General features: G+C 51.4%; 1 protein-coding gene across 3 annotated transcripts in view; it reads left to right on the forward strand.

The window, feature by feature from the left end:
* Positions 1 to 1,895: 1,895 nt before the first annotated feature.
* CHD4 (chromodomain helicase DNA binding protein 4) overlaps positions 1,896 to 19,437 on the forward strand; it is a 39,187-nt gene continuing 21,645 nt past the window's right edge. Inside the window, exons 1-25 of one of the 3 annotated variants that reach the window (XM_027967955.3) lie at positions 1,896 to 1,981; positions 2,816 to 2,993; positions 6,419 to 6,540; positions 6,737 to 6,952; positions 7,141 to 7,259; positions 7,379 to 7,620; positions 8,814 to 8,941; positions 9,222 to 9,357; positions 9,502 to 9,680; positions 9,838 to 10,077; positions 12,169 to 12,372; positions 12,474 to 12,679; positions 13,018 to 13,149; positions 13,229 to 13,325; positions 13,950 to 14,141; positions 14,621 to 14,821; positions 14,988 to 15,125; positions 15,557 to 15,678; positions 15,808 to 15,981; positions 16,312 to 16,453; positions 16,545 to 16,676; positions 16,763 to 16,880; positions 18,189 to 18,313; positions 18,652 to 18,889; positions 19,053 to 19,228. In XM_027967955.3, the coding sequence (XP_027823756.1) occupies positions 2,894 to 2,993; positions 6,419 to 6,540; positions 6,737 to 6,952; positions 7,141 to 7,259; positions 7,379 to 7,620; positions 8,814 to 8,941; positions 9,222 to 9,357; positions 9,502 to 9,680; positions 9,838 to 10,077; positions 12,169 to 12,372; positions 12,474 to 12,679; positions 13,018 to 13,149; positions 13,229 to 13,325; positions 13,950 to 14,141; positions 14,621 to 14,821; positions 14,988 to 15,125; positions 15,557 to 15,678; positions 15,808 to 15,981; positions 16,312 to 16,453; positions 16,545 to 16,676; positions 16,763 to 16,880; positions 18,189 to 18,313; positions 18,652 to 18,889; positions 19,053 to 19,228 (3,879 nt within the window). In that variant the 5' untranslated portion in view covers positions 1,896 to 1,981; positions 2,816 to 2,893. The remainder of the gene's footprint in view (positions 1,982 to 2,815; positions 2,994 to 6,418; positions 6,541 to 6,736; positions 6,953 to 7,140; positions 7,260 to 7,378; positions 7,621 to 8,813; positions 8,942 to 9,221; positions 9,358 to 9,501; positions 9,681 to 9,837; positions 10,078 to 12,168; positions 12,373 to 12,473; positions 12,680 to 13,017; positions 13,150 to 13,228; positions 13,326 to 13,949; positions 14,142 to 14,620; positions 14,822 to 14,987; positions 15,126 to 15,556; positions 15,679 to 15,807; positions 15,982 to 16,311; positions 16,454 to 16,544; positions 16,677 to 16,762; positions 16,881 to 18,188; positions 18,314 to 18,651; positions 18,890 to 19,052; positions 19,229 to 19,437) is intronic. The other 2 variants (XM_027967958.3, XM_027967957.3) reach the window with 2 other exon arrangements.

A 19,437-nucleotide genomic window follows, 5' to 3' on the forward strand; every position in this document is an offset into this window, starting at 1 on the left:
TATGGTGCCCAGCTCTGTGCCTTTCTAGGTACTCCCTCAACATTTGTTGCATAAACATGAGTACAAGGAGAGCAAATCTTGGGTCTTCGTGAGCAGATAGCAAGATCTTCAGTTCACACCATGGTGGGATGTCCATTCATAGGAATGAGAATGGACTGCTTGACCTGGGGAGGTGGTATGGGATAAGGACTGCTGGAATGTTGAGAAATAGTCTTTAGGTGGGGGGTTGTCATTGTTATGGGATGCTTTGGGGTGAGCTAAACTTCATGCGAAGAGTTGACGCTGATCCTGGGAGCGGTTGGGGGCAGGAGGAGAAGGGGACGACAGATGAGATGGCTGGATGGCATCACTGACTCAATGGAGGCGAGTCTGAGTGAACTCCGGGAGTTGGTGATGGACAGGGAGGCCTGGCGTGGTGCAGTTCATGGGGTCACAAAGAGTCGGACACGACTGAGCGACTGAACTGAAACTTTATGTGAATGGCTCATCTGGTCAGCACACTATTTGGTTGGTCTTACTGAAAACTCACCTGAAGGTAAGTGTCTGGAGAACACCTGGGTTTTGGTGGGACTGGGTGGGGTCCTAGGTTGACTGTCACTTTCTGGGTGTCTGGAAATGATGGATGAGGAAAGCGAGGGTCTATCTCATACATCAAGAGGCTTTGTGCCAGGACACTGCTTTGGCTCATTAAGGGATGAAGGTGTGTACAGGTTGGGGCGGGGACAGGGTAATGTGGGTAGCCCGCTTCACCCTCTCTGGTGTGGGTGTTAGAATAGACTGACAGCCTTGGAGATGGAGGAGGTATGAGTATGAATATTATGGGATGTCTGGCTGAAAAGGTATAGGGGTAGTGTAGTGGAGGTGAAGCATTATGGGATGTGACTCTGGGTTGTGCTGGGAGTATTATGGTATGTCTGGTTGACCACGAGTTCTTTGCAATTATTATGGGCTGTCAGTGTGTGGGTGGGGGAGTGAAATGATGGGATATCTTTCCAGTGTTAGAGGAAAGGAGATTAGTTGTCCATCTGTGGGGTGACGGTATGGCTGTTGATCATTATGGGATATCTCTCTGATGGGGAGGAGTGGTTATTAAGGGCTGTGGAACTAGAATGAATGTGTGAAGTCTGGGGGTCGAGTTGTGAGGATCTAGCCTGCAGGGGCTGAGGGCAGCGCCAGGGGTTGGGTTATTATGGGATGTCAGTACTGAAAGTGGGAGACTGATTATTACGGGATGTGTGTGGGAGGAGGCCGAAGTGTCCGTTGATGGGGGGGGGGTGAGTTTCTGACTATTATGGGATATCAAACTGGGGGTGGATGAAGAGTGGTTATTATGGGATGTCTGTGGGGGATGGGGATGAGTATTATGGGATGTGAGGCTGAAGGGCTGGGACGGGTGCTTATTATGGGATGGCCATGGGAAGGGAGAGGTGACGAATTATTATGGGATGTTAGCGTTAGGGCCAAGAGTGAAGAAGTTGGCAAAGGATAGCTATTATGGGATGTCGGGGGGTGGGGATAAAGGGTTAGTTGCAAAAGGTCTGCAATATCATGAGATGTCAACAACCCTGGCATGTATGTGTATGGTGTGTGTGTGCGTGGGGTGGTAGTGGTGGTGGGGGGGTGGTGTCCGTGTGTATTATGGGATGGCCAGGAGGTGGGTGGTTGCCCGGGTGACACGCGCGCGCGCTCTCGAAGGGGGCGTGGCCAATGGTTGCCGGAGCGACGAGGGGGCGGGGGTTGCCCGGGAGACCTAAGGAGGAGGGTGGCGGTAGTGGAGGGGGGGTTGGAGTTGGTTGAGGTTATTATGGGCTGTCCTTGGGGGGGCGGGGCCTGTGCGGTGGGATTTCCCGGCCGGTGTTTCGGGCCCTTTAAGAGGCGACGCCGGAGCCGGAGCCATTTTCCCCCCTTCGGCCGCGGCGAGGAGGAGCCGGAGCGGGAGTGACACCGGGCCGGACCCAGCGCGACCTGCGGCGGCTCCGGGGTGAGGAGAGCTCAGGGTTCCTAGAGAGACGCCCCTCTCAGCCCGACCAGCCCCGAGGGTCTTTCCTTCACCCAGTTGCTCCTCGGGCGTCCCCGGACCCGCGGACCGCCCCCTGCCCCGGGAGCCGACCCTGCCTCTCCCTGCCCGGCAGTGCGCCCAGCCCCCGCCCTCGCCCGACCCGAGTCTCGCTCTCAGCGACTCCCATCTCGTACTCGGCCTCCCACAATGCCCGGCGCCCCCCTCGCCCTCAGCTCACTTGCCCCCCGGGACACGTGGCTCGGCCCCCTGCCCGGTGGGAGTGCCGGCCCCCCACGCCCCCGCCTCCAGTCCCCCGGAGCGCCGAGCCTCCACGCCCCCTCGTCCCCGCCGCTCCTCTGGAGAGCCCGAGTTGTCCCAGAGGACAGCCTTTGGAGAGCTGCCCTGTCTGGGGACTGGCCCCTCCCCAGGCGCAGGGAGGCGCCCCCCCCCACCCCCAAGTGACCTTGTGTCCCCGAGCGCCTCGCCGCCAGCCGCCTCCCCCGGCCCCCCCCCCCCCGAGTTGCGGCCACTCGGACCCCATCCCCCGTCACGCCCGGCTCCGTCCAGCGGCCTCTCCCCTCCCCACGCCGGCACCGGCCTGCTCTCGGGGGCGCCGCTCTCTCTGGGGGGCTCCAGTCGGGGAGCCAGCTTCCGGGCCGCCCCCGGGAGTGTGGAACTAAGTTCAGCCTGAGTGGTTCGGGTGCCCTGCTCGGGTGGCTGAGGGGGGGCCGGGGTGGGCGGAAAGCGCGGCGGGGTGGGGGAGGGGGCCGTGCGCGTCACTGACTGTTCTCTTTCTCTCCCCCCTCCCCCGCACAGTGACTCGGGCCAGTGTCGAGGGCCCCAGGCCGCAGGCAGGAGCAGCTGGGCCAATTCCCTGGCCGGGAGCGGAAGGGGATGGCGTCGGGCCTGGGCTCCCCGTCCCCCTGCTCCGCGGGCAGCGAGGAGGACGACATGGATGCACTTTTGAACAACAGTCTGCCCCCACCCCACCCAGGTAACACCTTCCCCCAGGGCCCCCGGGCAGGAAGGAGCCATCTGGGCCCTCCCTAGTGACTGTGGAGAGGCAGGGTTGAGTTTTTGGGCTCCCACCATGCAGCCTGAGGTAGAGGGCATCCGCAGGGAGTGGTTCCCTTCTGCGGAGCTCCGGCGCGAGGGGGGTGGAAGCCATGTGCCTCCTGGGCTCCGCGGACCGCGGTGCAAGCTTGCTGCACTGTCTTTGGGAACGCTCTGCGGATCCCGGTCGAGGGAGCTCTCGGGGCTGGTAGGCTTTGCCTGGTGTGGGTTCCCGAAGGACTGCAGGTGCCTGGGACCCCTGGAGGCTGGGCGCGGCGGCAGCGGCTGTGAGGGGGTTGAGGATTGCTCTTGGAGAAGACCGTCAGAGCATCTCTGTTAGCAGGATCTTGTGGTTGCTGCTGTGGAAAAGAAAGAGGGAGTGCGGGTTACTCTCTGATTTATTTTTAGCTTCTGATCAGTTACCGGCTTTCTGTGCAGTTTCAACTGTGTGAAGTTTGAATTGCGCTCCTCAGTTGGGATCTAGAGCGCTTTTAGTCAGGCAGATTGCTGGAATGTTAAGAGTGGGGCTGGGGTAGAATGTCATAGCCTGCAGGATACATTGGGAGGGGCAGAAAGAAGGGAGGTGATACCCTGGGCACCCCTCTTTCTCTGGCAAGTCGGTTTAATCCTGGCTGTTTTCCCAGAAGGCTCTGCCCTGCTCAGGTAGCCTAGGGTTTGGGCTGGTGGTGTGAAGTGTTTGTGTAGGTGTGTTGGGGGTTGTGCTGTCTGTGATTTGGGGTGGCTCCTTGGACTGGCCAAACCCGAATTGTTTTAACCACCCTGCCTGGTTGGAATGACTCTTGTCTATTCTCAGATGATGATTGTTGTTATGTTTCTAAAGTGGATCTCTGTTTTCTCTGTCTTTTCTTCAGAGCATCTAGCTAAGTCACCTATTTGTTTTCTTCATCTTTTTGTTTACGTGCTATTTCTTCATTTTCTTTGTATATATTAAGTTGGGATCCTGCTGGCTCTGTTTTTGTTTCCCAGCAAACATCTTTCCCTTTTGCCTTCTCTCTCCTTAGCTCCAGCTGCAAGTTGAGGTGGTCTGGGAAAGATGGTTCCACATTTGGCGCTTTCTTAGTTGGAAGTCTCCCCTTCCACTCAGGTACACTTAGGAGAGAGGGTCAGTGTTCTTGTTGAGTCTTCAGCTGCTGGGATCAGAAACTGAGGCTTGAATCCTGTCACCGTGGAGGGCACAGTGGCAGATTTCTGTGCTATGGCCCAGGATGTGGGGGAGGGTGATAGTGCTGAGAGGATCCTATCCTTTCTGTGGGGGGCATGAGAAGCAGCAGTGTCGTCCCGCCAGTGCTGGCTCCACATCTGGGTTTCCCATTGGCCCCTCGGGCTGGGGCTGCCCCTGTGTTGACTGGGAACTGTGTGGGCTCCCAGGGTGAACTCTGCCCCAAGCTGTAGTGTGACCCAGTTTTTCCACTTGCCACACCCCATTCCTGCCCCTCTCCCAAATCTTCCTCTATATCAGCCAGTTTGCCTCTTGGCAGGTCAGCACATCTGCCTGAGAAGTTGGAGGGTCTTCTGTGGATGGAAGGGGGTCCCCTTTGCCTATGTGAATTGTCCCAGTCTCCACTTCCAGCTTTGATGGTGACTCTTAGAGATGTAGTTGACTGGGGACAGGGACAGTACAGGGATGATTTGGGAGAAGGGCTTAGAAAATGGTTCTTTCTGCTGAGATCCAAGCTGGTGTTCCATTCCCAGGGGAATGGGAGGGGCTGTCTTGTGCCTGGCCTGATCCCCGGCTGAGAGGGAAAGGGGGAGGCTGATGCCGCTTTGTCCAGTGTGTCTTGCTCCCCAGTATCTGCCCCTCACAGGAAGGGTGGAGCCAGAGGCGTTTTCGGGCCAGTTCTGGGGGCCAGGAGCTAAGAACCTGTGTCGGAGACTGTTGTCCACTATTCTAGGTGCTGCTCCCTTTTTTCTTAGCCGGTTGGATAGATGGCGGCCTGTAACCTTGTTAGAGGTGCTTTAGGATCTGTGGCCTGCACTCTGGGTAGAGGTGATGAGGAAGCTGAGTTTCAGAGACTTGCTGTGGGCTTCCATCCCGCAAGGAAGGCCAACCTTTTGGGTGTCAGAAGGTTGTGTACTCTGACACAGTACCGCCAAACTTTTGTTAAACCTTAGCTCTGATGATTGAAATCCTAATGATTGAGGGAGTAACTCAGGCCCTCATGTGGGGTCACCCTTCAGGGTGTCTTGGGTATCCTTGTCTAGGACATTAGAATGGCGTCTTGCGAACTGTGTCATCCCAGGGTAGTGTTAGGAGAGGTGGCGTTTGGACGTGGGGCCAGGTGATCATTTGGGAAATCTATGAGAGAGTAGTCTTTTCCCCTCCGGCTACCTCTCTCCACCCAACCCCCCTCCCCTGCTACTTCCTGTCTGTCCTCTGTTGGCAGCTGGGTGCCCTGGGCTGGCTTCTGTGGTCAGGAGCCATTTTCCCTCTCTTCAGTGGATGAGGCATTCCCTCCTCCTCCACTCCCTTCTCCACTCCCCCCTCCTTGGGCGGGGGTGGCTTGGGAAGGAGGGAGGAGGGAGCTGGTGCGCTGGTATGAAGGTCTGTTACAAAGGAAGCTGCCTCCTGGCCTTCTCCCCCACCCTTGGTGCCCCTTCCCACCTATGCCTGCCCTGGAGCTCTCAGCATTACCCCAGGCTTTGTGTGTGCTCCTAGCCGGCAGGAGGCGGAGCCAGATGGGAGGAGGAAGGGGGGGGAGATGGTGACAGCTGGGCTGATTTGGGCCCCTGGGGAGAAGAGGCTACTGACCCAGGAGAAGCTAGGAAGGAACAGTAGAGCTGGAGATGGGGAAGGGAAGTCCGATTTGGGGGTGGGCACGATACTAGGCTGGCAGCTGAACCTGGGGCTTAGAGTTTCTGGTGGTTTTGAGCAGTGATGAGCCAGAGGGGGTTAGTGAAGGATGTGGTTTCCGGGACCACTGAGCAGGTACTGTTCTGGGAATGTGCTGAGGGTGTTGTCTTTGGTTGTTGTTTTCTGGGTAGGATTTTTCATTCTCATTCATGGTTTCTGGAACATAGGAGGGCTGGACCTGTTTCTTTCCCTTGGTTAACTGTATGCAGCTTGATTCGGCTGTCCTGGTGAACGTATAGAGGACTTCTGCTCAGGGTCTGGGGAGCTGCCTGAGGTGGGCCCACTTTGGCCCTGCAGGCCTGTTTCAAGGATCTCCAGCTCTCTGTCTGTTTCTGTCCCGAGTATCAGCTTCCACTGGTGGCGTGTGTAGCAGCTCTCTCCAGTGGAATCTGGGACAAGAGGTGGGGGAATCAAGACTAAAGCCTCTGGATTAGGCGCTAACCTTTTGCTATTGATCTCTTCCCTGCATACCATTCTTTGCTAAATAAATGTAGAAAACGAAGAGGACCCAGAAGAGGACTTGTCAGAAGCAGAGACTCCAAAGCTCAAGAAGAAGAAAAAGCCTAAGAAACCTCGAGACCCTAAAATCCCTAAGAGCAAGCGCCAAAAAAAGGAGGTGAGTGGGTGACTGATGCCATGGGGAGTAGGAGGAAGGCAGGAGGAGCCCTGAGAAGGGCTGGAGGGCTGCGGCCTTCGCTCGCTGGCCCTGGAGTGGGTTGCCAGGTCCCAGGCATCGCCTCGGCGCTGTCCTGAGGCCAGCATGTGTGTAGCATGTGTGTGTCTGTCTCCCTCTCCCCCCTTCCCTGCTCCAGCGTTTGCTCTTATGCCGGCAGCTGGGGGACAGCTCTGGGGAGGGGCCCGAGTTTGTGGAGGAGGAGGAAGAGGTGGCCCTGCGCTCAGACAGCGAAGGCAGCGACTACACCCCTGGTAAGAAGAAGAAGAAGAAGCTGGGCCCTAAGAAGGAGAAGAAGAGTAAATCCAAGCGGAAAGAGGAGGAGGAGGAGGACGAGGACGACGACGACTCGAAGGTGCCTGCGTTTCCACCTTCTTCTCTGTTCTTTGCTTCCCAGACACTCTGCTGCCCCTGAGATTGAGTTCTCTCCTCCTGTTTCTAATGATTTGCTCTTACCCTCAACTTGCCAGCCTTAGTTGTGGCTCACATCCTCTGGTGAGTGTGGGCACTCGGAGTCAAGCCTTGACCCTGCTCTCTCTACAGGAGCCTAAGTCATCCGCTCAGCTCTTGGAAGACTGGGGCATGGAAGACATTGACCATGTGTTCTCTGAGGAGGATTATCGCACCCTCACCAACTACAAGGCCTTCAGCCAGTTTGTTCGGTAAACAGGAGGGTCTTGGGGATGGCATGGAGTGCACTTCCATTATCTCTTGTTGCTTCCATCGCCATCTTTTATTTTTAAACTTTTCCTCTTTTCTGTTCCTGCTGTTTCTCCCCCAGACCCCTCATTGCTGCCAAAAACCCCAAGATTGCCGTCTCCAAGATGATGATGGTTTTGGGTGCGAAGTGGCGGGAGTTCAGCACCAACAACCCCTTCAAAGGCAGTTCTGGGGCTTCTGTGGCAGCGGCTGCAGCGGCGGCAGTGGCTGTGGTTGAGAGCATGGTGACGGCCACTGAAGTGGCACCGCCTCCACCCCCTGTGGAGGTGCCTATCCGCAAGGCCAAGACCAAAGAGGGCAAAGGTGAAAATGGGACCCAGTGGAAGTGGGGGCTAGTGTGGTTGGCAGACGTGTGGATGTGCTGTTCTGTCAGCCCAAAGATAGAAGCCAGGAGGGAGGAATGAATCTTGGGTTAGGAGGGAAATTTGGGAAGCTCAGTGTAGAAATGTTTTAGGTGGGGCGTATTTTGTTGGCTTGGCCAAAAAGTTCCTTCGATTGTTTTCCATATGATGGCTCTAGTCTCGTTTAGTTGTCCTTTTTTTTTTTCATTTGAAACAGTTTTATTAGGTCGTATTGTGATGGTTGTCATATCAGTGTGCATTTAAAAAAAAAACTACCAAAATTGGATTTTTGTGTAGTCATTTTAGTATTGAAGACAAAAGAAGAAAGGCAACATTTTGGCATATTACGCTTTATTATTTCAAGAAACATGAAAAAGCAACTGAAATGCAAAAAAAGATTTGTGCAGTATGGGGAGAAGGTGGTGTGACTGATCGAATGTGTCAAAAGTCATATGCAAAGGTTTGGGCTGGAGGTTTCTCGCTGGACTATGCTCCATGGTTGGGTAGACCAATTGAAGTTGATAGTGATCAAATCAAGACATTAATTGAGAACAGTCAACACAGTAATGTGAAACAGAAGAGATCGTGAGGCAAGTGAAATGAACCACCACCAACTACATCAAAGACTGGTCTCCATCCTAACAAAGGTGATGTTGTGTTTGTGGTGGGATTGGAAAGGAGTCCTTTATTAGCTCCATCAGGGTAAGGCAAGATTGCATGTTTCTTTGATGACAAGGCAAAAACTGTTACAGCCTGGCTGGGAAGTTCGATTCATCCACCCTGTTCATCAGACACTGCACCTTCAGATTTCCATTTATTTTTATCTTTATAAAATTCTGTTAATGTAAAAAAGTTCAGTTCCCTGCAAGACTGTAAAAGGCACCTGGAACAGTTCTTTGCTCAAAAAGATAAGTTTTGGGAACACAGGATTATGAAGTTGCCAGAAAAATGGCAGAAGGTAGTGGAACAAAATGATGGATACATTGTGTAATAAAGTTCTCCAACGTGAAAAATGTGTCTTACATTTACTTAAAAAGGCACTTTTTGGCCAACCCAGTGGAAATACTTTGGGTGGTGAATATTTTCTTTTCCCCACGTTCTGCTCTGTTATGGATGTTTGGACTGCATGATCTCACTTGCTTTCTCCTGATTTAGGTCCCAATGCTCGGAGGAAGCCTAAGGGTAGCCCTCGTGTCCCCGACGCCAAGAAGCCTAAACCCAAGAAAGTAGCTCCCCTGAAAATCAAGCTGGGAGGTTTTGGTTCTAAGAGGAAAAGATCCTCGGTGAGAGCCCAGCCTGTCCCTGTCCCCTGGTGATGGTGCCTTAGCCCGTGGAGAGGATGGTGTCTTAGTTCAGGATTTCACCTTTCACGGTGGTTGCTGAAGTATGTGGGGAGTTGGTCATAGAACAGGACTCTAGGCTCACTGTGTAAGTCCTTGCCGTAATTGCAGTGCCCCAAGTGAAGAGCAATTCCCTTGTCTCCCTTCCCTTGCCTCCCTTCTCCACCACTCTCTTCTTCCCCTTGGCCTGAATCTTGAGTCGTATTTCTTCTCGCCCCATTAGAGTGAGGACGATGACTTAGATGTGGAGTCTGACTTCGACGACGCCAGTATCAATAGCTATTCTGTTTCTGATGGTTCTACTAGCCGCAGTAGCCGCAGTCGCAAGAAACTGCGGACCACAAAAAAGAAAAAGAAAGGTGTGCTGCTTTTCTGTATCAATATGTGACGGGCTGAGGGGAATGACTGGGGAGGCATCTCCCTAAGGAGATGGGGCCTGGGCTTCAGGGGTGGGGGGAGGTGGTCGTTTTCTAATAACTGGGCTTTCCCTCTTCCTTGCCCAGGCGAGGAGGAGGTGACTGCTGTGGATGGTTATGAGACAGACCACCAGGACTATTGTGAGGTGTGCCAGCAAGGCGGAGAGATCATCCTGTGTGACACGTGTCCCCGCGCATACCACATGGTCTGCTTGGACCCGGACATGGAGAAGGCACCCGAGGGCAAGTGGAGCTGCCCACACTGCGTGAGTGCCTGGCTTTGAGGGCAAGGGCTTGGGCGGGGGGAGACACGCTGGTGCTGCTGGCTGTGGGCTTTGGGATGCTCTTGGAGGAATGCTGGGCGTGGTCCAACTAGGTGGGTGGGGGGTGGTTGTAACCTGACTCTGTGGTCCTCAACTTCAGGAGAAGGAAGGCATCCAGTGGGAGGCAAAGGAGGACAATTCGGAGGGCGAGGAGATCCTGGAGGAGGTTGGGGGAGACCCCGAGGAAGAGGATGATCACCACATGGAGTTCTGTCGGGTCTGCAAGGATGGCGGGGAGCTGCTCTGCTGTGACACCTGTCCTTCCTCCTACCACATCCACTGCCTAAACCCCCCCCTCCCAGAGATTCCCAATGGTGAATGGCTGTGTCCCCGCTGCACGGTGAGTGCCTGGCCCCAACTGCGCCAAGGGTTCACCCCTCTTCCATGTGGGCATCTCCAGGCTGAGGTGCAGGAGAGACTGCTGGAGATCTGGAGGCCTTTGAGCCCCGGAACCGGAGTTTTCCTTCCTTTGTGGTCCTGGGATGCCTTTCTCTTGGGAAACTATAGGACTGACTTCCAACAGAGCTGATGCTTTGCCTGTTGTCCCAAGTGGGATGTCACCCAGGACATCCTTTCTTGTCTTGACACCAACCTCGAGGTCTTGGTAGCTCAGTCATATAACGGCCACTTACTGCTGTTACTAGGTTGGTGCAAAAGTAAATGAGGTTTAGCACTGTTGAACTTTGCCATTTGATAATTGGAATACATTCTTAAATGTGGTTTGTGTTATATATACATCATTTTAATGGATATTTCTTGGTTTATGTCTTTTCTAACAACTAGTTATTTTATGTGTATTTTAAGCTGTGGAAATGATGTTAGACAAAAAGCAAATTCAGTCAATTTTCTTATTTGAGTTCAAAATGGGTCATAAAGCAGTGGAGAAAACTCTCAATATCAACAGCACATTTGGCCCAGGAACTGCTAATGAATGTACAGTTCAATAGTGGTTTAAGAAGTCTGGCAAAGGAGATGAGAACTTTGAAGATGAGCGTAGTGGCCAATCATGGGACGTTGACAGTTGAGAGTAATCATCGAAGCTCATCCTCTTAAAACTACGTAAGAATTTGCTGAAGAACTCAACATCAACCATTCTATGGTGGTTCAGCATTTGAAGCAAATTGGAAAGGTTTTGAAGTGTCGTCATATCTTATTCTATGCAACAATGACAAACCATTTCTCAATCAGACTGTGATATGCAACGAAAAGTGTATTTTATGCAATAACTGGCAACAACCAGCTCAGTGGTTGGACTGAGAAAACGCTCCAAAGCATCTGCCAAGCCAAATTTGCACCAAAAAAAGGTCGTGGTCACTGGTGGTCTCCTGCCGGTCTGATCCACTACAGCTTTCTGTATCCCAGTGAAACCATCACATTTTGGAAGTGTGCTCTGCAGATTGTTGAGATGCACTGAAAGCTACAGTGCCTGCAGCCAGCATTGGTCAATGAAAGTGTGTTAGTTGCTCAGTAGTATCCGACTCTTTGCAACCCCATGAACTATAGCCCACCAGGCTCGTCTGTCCGTGGGATTTCCCGGGCAAGAATGCTGGAGTGGGTAGCCATTTCCTTCTCCTGGGGATGTTCCCGACCCAGGGATCGAAGCCCAGTCTCCTGCATTGCAGGGAGATTCTTTATTGTCTGAGTTACCAGACCTACAGCAGTGAAAGGGTTCGATTCTTCTCCATGACAGCACTCAACCATACATGACACAATCAACGCTTCAATCAAAAAGTTGATGTCCAATCAATGTTGAACATCGTGTGGTGATCACACAATGTTCAATCAAAAAGTTGGACAAATTGGGCTACAAAATTTTGCTGCATCTGCCATATTCACCTGACCTCTATGTCTGTTTCTCCCGACTACTGCTACTTCAAGAAGCTTAACAATTTTTTGCAGGGAGAATGCTTCCACAACCAGCATGATGTGGAAAATGCTTTCCAAGAATTCATTGAATCGCGAAGCCTGGATTTTTACGCCACAGGAATAAACTTATTTCTCATTGGCAAAAATGTGTTTATTGTGTTAGTCCCTATTTTGGTTGATAAAACTGTGTTTGAGCCTAGTTATAATGATTAAATTTAAATGTTAAATTTTACAGTCCAAAACTGCAATTATGTTTACACCAATCTAATAGATTAAACGAGGAAATCTGGGCTGCAGGCCTGTGACTTCTCTGTGCCTACTTGCTCTAGCTGCTAGCTCTGTTAGGCAGATAGGAGTGATGTCACACCAGTCCTGGACTAAGTCCAGAAACACTGGATTCTGTTCTCTCAAAGGGTTTTGGGATTGAAATTGAGTTTCAATTTTGAATTGATTGAAACTGTAATTGAAATGAGACTTTACAAACTATGAGGTTGAAGCTGCTCTCAGGTATACATCTTCTCGCTATGGTAGTGCTTTGGTATTAACTCATCTCTTTTTCTCTTAGTGTCCAGCTCTTAAGGGCAAAGTTCAGAAGATCCTAATCTGGAAGTGGGGTCAGCCACCATCTCCCACGCCAGTGCCTCGGCCCCCAGATGCTGATCCCAACACTCCGTCCCCCAAGCCCTTGGAGGGGCGGCCAGAGCGGCAGTTCTTCGTCAAGTGGCAAGGGATGTCGTACTGGCACTGCTCGTGGGTGTCTGAGCTGCAGGTGAGCCTGGGAGAGACCGGATGGGGCGGCAGTGAGAGTACAGCCTGTGGAGAGATGGGCGGCTGTCACTCCGGGTGATGTCTTTCTCGACCTGCTTGCAGTTGGAGCTACACTGTCAAGTGATGTTCCGAAACTATCAGCGGAAGAATGACATGGATGAACCACCCTCTGGGGACTTCGGTGGTGACGAGGAGAAGAGTCGGAAGCGGAAGAATAAGGACCCTAAATTTGCTGAGATGGAGGAGCGCTTTTATCGCTATGGGATAAAGCCCGAGTGGATGATGATCCACCGAATTCTCAACCACAGGTACCGGTGGAGCCGGCCGGGTATCCTGGAGGTGGGTTGTGTATCCTCAGGAGATTCAGAAAGTGGACCTCACCAGTAACTCACAGTCGGACAAGACACTCAGTGTGTTATTTATTAACTGACTGAATCCTGGCCTTTGAGCCATAGATTGTAGATTAGAGATCATTTTTGGTGCGAAGACTGGTAGACCAGATGTACTGGTTCTGAATCCGTGTGGCATCTGGCCTCCTCAGAGGCCTGGTTTGGAACATCTGTTGGCGGTTTCTGAGAGCAAGACTGACTGGGGAGTTGAGCAGGGGGGCCTTCTGGCTCAGCGCTTTCTCCTCTTGACCTTGCAGCGTGGACAAGAAGGGCCACGTCCACTACTTGATCAAGTGGCGGGACCTCCCCTATGACCAGGCATCCTGGGAGAGCGAGGATGTGGAGATTCAGGACTATGACCTGTTCAAGCAGAGCTACTGGAATCACAGGTGAGCGACCTCAGTGATCAGAGCTGCTGCTTGTTGAGAAGGACCCCTGGCAGTGCTGTGACGTCTCTGTCCTCTTCAGGGAGTTGATGAGGGGTGAGGAGGGACGACCAGGCAAGAAGCTCAAGAAGGTGAAGCTGAGGAAGTTGGAGAGGCCCCCTGAAACCCCAACGGTTGATGTGAGTTGGCAGAAAAGGGTGGGCAGGATGACGTGTCTTCTGTGCTCCTCTGACAGTGGTGGTCTAAGACATTCAAGTCTGTGTAGCTAAAATGCTTCACACAGATGGCTTTCTGGTATCTCCACATTTCTGGAAACCAGGGGAAAAGTATTGGGAATACTTTATTTTCTTTTCCCTCATCAGAAAAGCAAAAACATAGGCATTAGTGTATGACTGAGGAAAAGTTAAGTATGGAGGAGTCACACAACCAAGCTTTTATGAAACTTGTTTTGGAACCTGCGTCTTTTTACCCTTTTATCATGGCTCAGTTCCTTGGAGTTTTGTGTAATATGTGAGTAAGGTTAAGGTTAAAAGTAAATTTATGGAGAACATAGAACTATTCACCTGGTAGATCCTGACTGATAGAATTATTGTGCTGCCAGGGAGACTGTGACATGTCTGTCTTATGATGTTTTGCAGGACCCTAAGTAAAACACAAACTTACAATAACCGTTAAGCACCTTTTCCCCCACCAGTCTTCTGTGGCTTCCTTGAGTAGGCTCCAGTGAGCATGTGTGAGGAGGAGCAGCTAGGGAAGGAAGGGAATTCCTCAGCAGCTCATGACTTCCTCTTTTCCTCCTTCAGCCAACAGTGAAGTATGAGCGCCAGCCAGAGTACCTAGATGCTACGGGTGGAACCCTGCACCCCTATCAGATGGAGGGCCTGAACTGGCTGCGCTTCTCCTGGGCTCAGGGCACTGACACCATCTTGGCTGACGAGATGGGCCTCGGGAAGACGGTGCAGACTGCAGTCTTCCTGTACTCCCTCTACAAGGAGGTGCGAGAGCTGGGGCTACTGGCTTTGTGTCTGGGGGGATGTTCTGTGTTCAGGGTCTTCTCTTACACTCCAAGGAGACAGAGAAAGGAAGAAAAAACTAGTCTCTGACCGGGAGAACAGTGTTGAGTGACAGTAAGAGAGATCTAAGTACCCAGAGACAGATGGGAGGGAATGGAGCCTTGGGGAGGTTAGTAGTGGGTGCCCGGAGCCTCAGTACTGGGGACTGGCTGGGCACTGAGATGAGCAGAACTGTGGATGGAGCCAGTGTGGAGAGACCAGTGTGTGAGCTCCCTGGAGGCAGGCCCGGAGCTGTGGGAAGGAGGCGGCTGGGCGTGTTTGTATCCTGGGGAGGGAGGGGGGGCAGCAGCAGTGCACAAGCCAGTCCTCTGCCCGCTGGAGGGGCGGGGTACTGGGCCATGGACGCTGGGGTTTTGTGTGGGGTCCTGAGTGCTCACTCCCTCTGCCCTTCTTCCTCACAGGGTCATTCCAAAGGCCCCTTCCTAGTGAGCGCCCCTCTTTCCACCATCATCAACTGGGAGCGGGAGTTTGAAATGTGGGCTCCAGATATGTACGTGGTGACCTACGTGGGTGACAAAGACAGCCGTGCTATCATCCGAGAGAATGAGTTCTCCTTTGAGGACAATGCCATTCGTGGCGGCAAGAAGGCTTCCCGCATGAAGGTACCTGAGGGAGGCAGGGGTAGGGTAGAGTTGTTGCTATGGCGTCCTTGAGTCTGGTCCCTGGGGTGAGGTGAGAGGAGGGAATTCCCCCACTCCCACCCCCCGATCCCCAGCCAGTCCCTTGACTTGGCCTGTACACGAGTGACCAAGTCACCTTCTTGTGCAGAAAGAGGCATCTGTGAAGTTTCATGTGCTGCTGACATCCTATGAGTTGATCACCATTGACATGGCCATTTTGGGCTCTATTGACTGGGCTTGTCTCATCGTGGATGAAGCCCATCGGCTCAAGAACAATCAGTCTAAGGTGAGGGGCCGGGGAGCTGTGGCCTCCAGTTTTAGGGTTCTGGTACCACCTACCCAGGAAGGGGAGACCTAGGAGCACGGGAAACAGAAAAAGGATCTCTGCCTTCCTTATTCACTCATGATAGATAAGCCTTGGAGGCCAAGCCTTAGAAGAGAGATGGAGGACATTGCTGGTGATCCAGTGGTTAGGACTCTGCACTTGGGGTGGGGGGGTGGGGCCACGGGTTCATTAGCTAGTTGGGGAGCTAAGATTGCGAAGTGTGGCTGAAAGAAAAAGTAACTGTGGAAAGAAGATAAAGGATAATAAAATTTTTTAAGAGAGATGGAGGCAGGGGCGGGGGCTTAACTGCTGGGCAGTAAAACGGGCCTTTACAAAGAAGTACTGGAGTCCTGTTTTCATTGCACTCTACTTCTCTCCATCTGCTTCACCAGTTTTTCCGGGTTCTAAATGGCTACTCACTCCAGCACAAGCTGTTGCTGACAGGGACTCCACTGCAGAACAATCTAGAAGAGTTGTTCCACCTGCTCAACTTCCTCACCCCTGAGAGGTTCCAGTAAGTGTGTGCTTGTCCACAGTCGGCTCCTCATCTTTCCTGCTCCTTCTGTCTGCTGCGTTTTCTGTCTCCTGCGTCATGTCCCTTCCCTTCCCCTCTCCAACAGCTTCTTTCCTTTTCCTTCTGAAGCAATTTGGAAGGCTTCCTGGAGGAGTTTGCGGACATTGCCAAGGAGGACCAGATTAAAAAGCTGCACGACATGCTGGGCCCTCACATGTTGCGGCGGCTTAAGGCTGATGTGTTCAAGAACATGCCGTCCAAGACAGAGCTGATAGTGCGTGTGGAGCTGAGCCCCATGCAGAAGTGAGTGTGGAGGAATGGGGCGCTGGCTCCATTTGGCAGACACAGTTAGACACGCCGGCCCGTCTGCGTGGTGTTTGCCAGTTCTCCCCATACTCTGATGTGAGGTGGGTGGTGACCAAGCCAGTGAGGCTCAAAGGAACCTGTGGCCGGGGTGCTGGGTCCAGAGTGCTCAGCGCTTCCTTCCCTTGTTTAAAAGGATGGCAGTGGCGCTTAGGTTTCCTCAGTCCCAAAGTGAGAGGTGTTGGAAGGAAGGCCCCAGACCCTGGGACCACATAGTGAGCCAGGTGACGACTCTTGAGGGTGATATCTCTTACCCTGTCGTCTACACAGGAAATACTACAAGTACATCCTCACTCGGAATTTTGAAGCACTCAATGCTCGAGGGGGCGGCAACCAGGTCTCTCTGCTAAACGTGGTGATGGATCTTAAGAAGTGCTGCAACCACCCATATCTCTTCCCTGTGGCCGCCATGGTACACTCTGCTGCCTCTTGTCCGTCCCTGGGTGGGGACTGCTCCGTGTGGGGCTTCTTTCCTAATTTTTTTCTTTTTTGCTGCTCTCTAGGAAGCCCCTAAGATGCCTAACGGCATGTATGACGGCAGTGCCCTCATCAGAGCATCCGGGAAATTATTGCTGCTTCAGAAGATGCTCAAGAATCTCAAGGAGGGTGGGCACCGTGTCCTCATCTTCTCCCAGGTAACTTCTGGATAGCAGTCGACAGCTCAGAGACGTACGGGAGGACTGTCGTCTAATTAATTCTGTAATTCAACTCTGCTCTTCAGATGACCAAGATGCTGGACCTGCTAGAGGACTTCCTGGAACACGAAGGTTATAAATATGAGCGTATCGATGGGGGAATCACTGGGAACATGCGGCAGGAGGCCATTGACCGCTTCAATGGTAAGAGGGGAGGAGTGGCTTTGATCCTGGCGTCCTTACTCAGGGCTCTTGACCCATCCTTGTTCTCTCGCATCTGTTTTTCTGGGTAGTGGTTTAGGGTCTTCTGTCGACATGGAAGAGTACTTCTGAATTTCTTGATTGGAAGAATGTATCAGATTATTCCTGGGAGACAGTTTATTTCCTATGGAGTCTTTGTTCTCTCTGCTGAAAAGAAGGGCACTCATTTCATCATTCTCATTGCATGCTGAGGCCTGGGAGGGACCCGGATTTATCCAGATTGACCAAGCCCAGATAGCAAGCTAGTGGCAGGCTACCACCTCCTCCTTTTTTTTTCTTTTTTAACTTTATAACTTGAGATAGTTTTGAACACAAAAGCTCAAAAAAATCACAGCGAGTTCATATATACCTTTCACCTGGCTTTTCTTGATAACTTAGATGACCATAGTCCAACAGTCAAATCCAGGGAATATTGGTATCTAGTATACTACTAACCAGGTCATAGACTTGAACGTCACCACTGACCATGTGTCAGGATCCACTCACGGATCCCACATCACTTATAGTTGTTGTCTCTTGCACTTCTTCATTCTTTTTTATTCATGATATCGATATCTTTGATGGTGACTAGTCAGCTTCGTTATAGAATGTTTAGCTTTTCTAATGTCAGTCTAGTTGATGTTTTCTCATGATTCGATCGACGTTAGACATTTCTGGCAGGAGTCTGCAAGAGTGATGCTGTGTCCTTTTCAGTGCATCATTCCCAGGGACGATGTGACATTGATAACGTTCCCCTGCTGGTGTTGGCCTTGGTTACTTGGTTCAGGTGGTGTCTGCTGAATTTCTCCCCTGTAAGGTTTTCTTTATTGCGGTTGATAAATTCCTTTAGGAGACACTTGAGACCCTGGTGACATCCTACTTCTTCTTAAACTTTCACACTTATCTCAGTATCTGTTGTTGGTCTTTGCTTACGATGAATGCTATTATTGATACTTCGATGTTTGCCTAAAGAGGTTTTTTTTTTTTAAAAAAATTCAAGTATATTTGGTTTACAGTGTTGGGTTAATTTCTGCTGTACAGCAGAGTGTCAGTTACACATATATACATGTCTTTTTAAAAAATATATCTTCTTTTTCATATTCTTTTTCATTGTAGTGTATCACAAGATACTGAATACAGTTCTTTGTGCTGTACACAGTAGGGCCTATTGTTTATCCATCCTATATGTAGCATTTTGCATCTGCTAATGAGGTTTTGTAGTTCTGATGCTCCTTATACATTTGTTCATTGGAATTGTGGTTCCTCTCTTAGCACCGGGTGCTCAGCAGTTTTGCTTCCTGCTTTCCACTCGAGCTGGGGGCCTTGGAATCAATCTGGCCACTGCTGACACAGTTATTATCTACGACTCTGATTGGAACCCCCATAATGACATCCAGGTGAGCAGAGGCAGCAGCCTTGGCATACAGTAACTTACTGGAAATGCACAGTGTTCTCTGCGAGGGCTCCACCATCTGGAATTAGCTGTTTCAGGGGAAAACAATAGATTCTTTTTAAATGCCTTTTACCTTATTGTAAGCTGGAGAGTTTGGGTTAGCTCTGGTCCTATTTTGGGTAACATGGTAGAGGATGGTGTCTAGGAGCAGGGGTGCAAAAGGAAGTTGTGTGAGGTGAGCTGTAGCTCAAGCCTTATGCTGGGTTTGGCTTACTATGTGAAAGTCAGGGCAAAAAGACACGGTTCCTTCAGTTTTTGTCTTCGTTTTGTACCCCACTCCAGGCCTTTAGCAGAGCTCACCGTATTGGGCAAAATAAGAAGGTGATGATTTATCGGTTTGTGACCCGTGCGTCTGTGGAAGAGCGCATCACGCAGGTGGCCAAGAAAAAGATGATGCTGACTCATCTAGTTGTTCGGCCTGGGCTGGGCTCCAAGACTGGATCCATGTCCAAACAGGAGCTTGATGATATCCTCAAGTTTGGCACCGAGGAGCTGTTCAAAGATGAGGCCACAGATGGAGGTGAGCTGGTCAGGAACTTGTGTGGTGTAGGGTATGGCTGCTTTAAAGGGCATCATCTTTGATCCCGAGGATCTTGGGACTCAGACCTCGGGTCTGTGGGACTAGCTTTCTCCACTGCAGCTGCTGATGCTAACTGGGGGTGTGGACCCCTGATTCTGTACAGGAGGAGACAACAAAGAGGGAGAAGACAGCAGTGTCATCCACTATGACGATAAAGCCATTGAACGACTGTTGGACCGGAACCAGGATGAGACTGAAGACACGGAGCTACAGGGCATGAATGAATATTTGAGCTCATTCAAAGTGGCCCAGTATGTGGTGCGAGAAGAAGAAATGGGGGTGAGTATGAGTCCAGTGTGGTGCTTGGTGATTGGTTCAAAAGTTGGAGTTGAGACCATGATGGTGTTTGAGATGAGGAAAATATCTATAGGCAAGTTAGTACAGTGATTATTTTTTCACCTCTTTGAAAAGAAATTCTGTAAGTATGAGCAAATCACATTCACTTCTTGGACAACTGGCTACATTTCACACTCAAAACATTTATATTA

Source organism: Ovis aries, chromosome 3, assembly GCF_016772045.2.
Source record: "Ovis aries strain OAR_USU_Benz2616 breed Rambouillet chromosome 3, ARS-UI_Ramb_v3.0, whole genome shotgun sequence".
In the NCBI taxonomy this organism is placed as follows: Eukaryota; Metazoa; Chordata; class Mammalia; order Artiodactyla; family Bovidae; genus Ovis; species Ovis aries.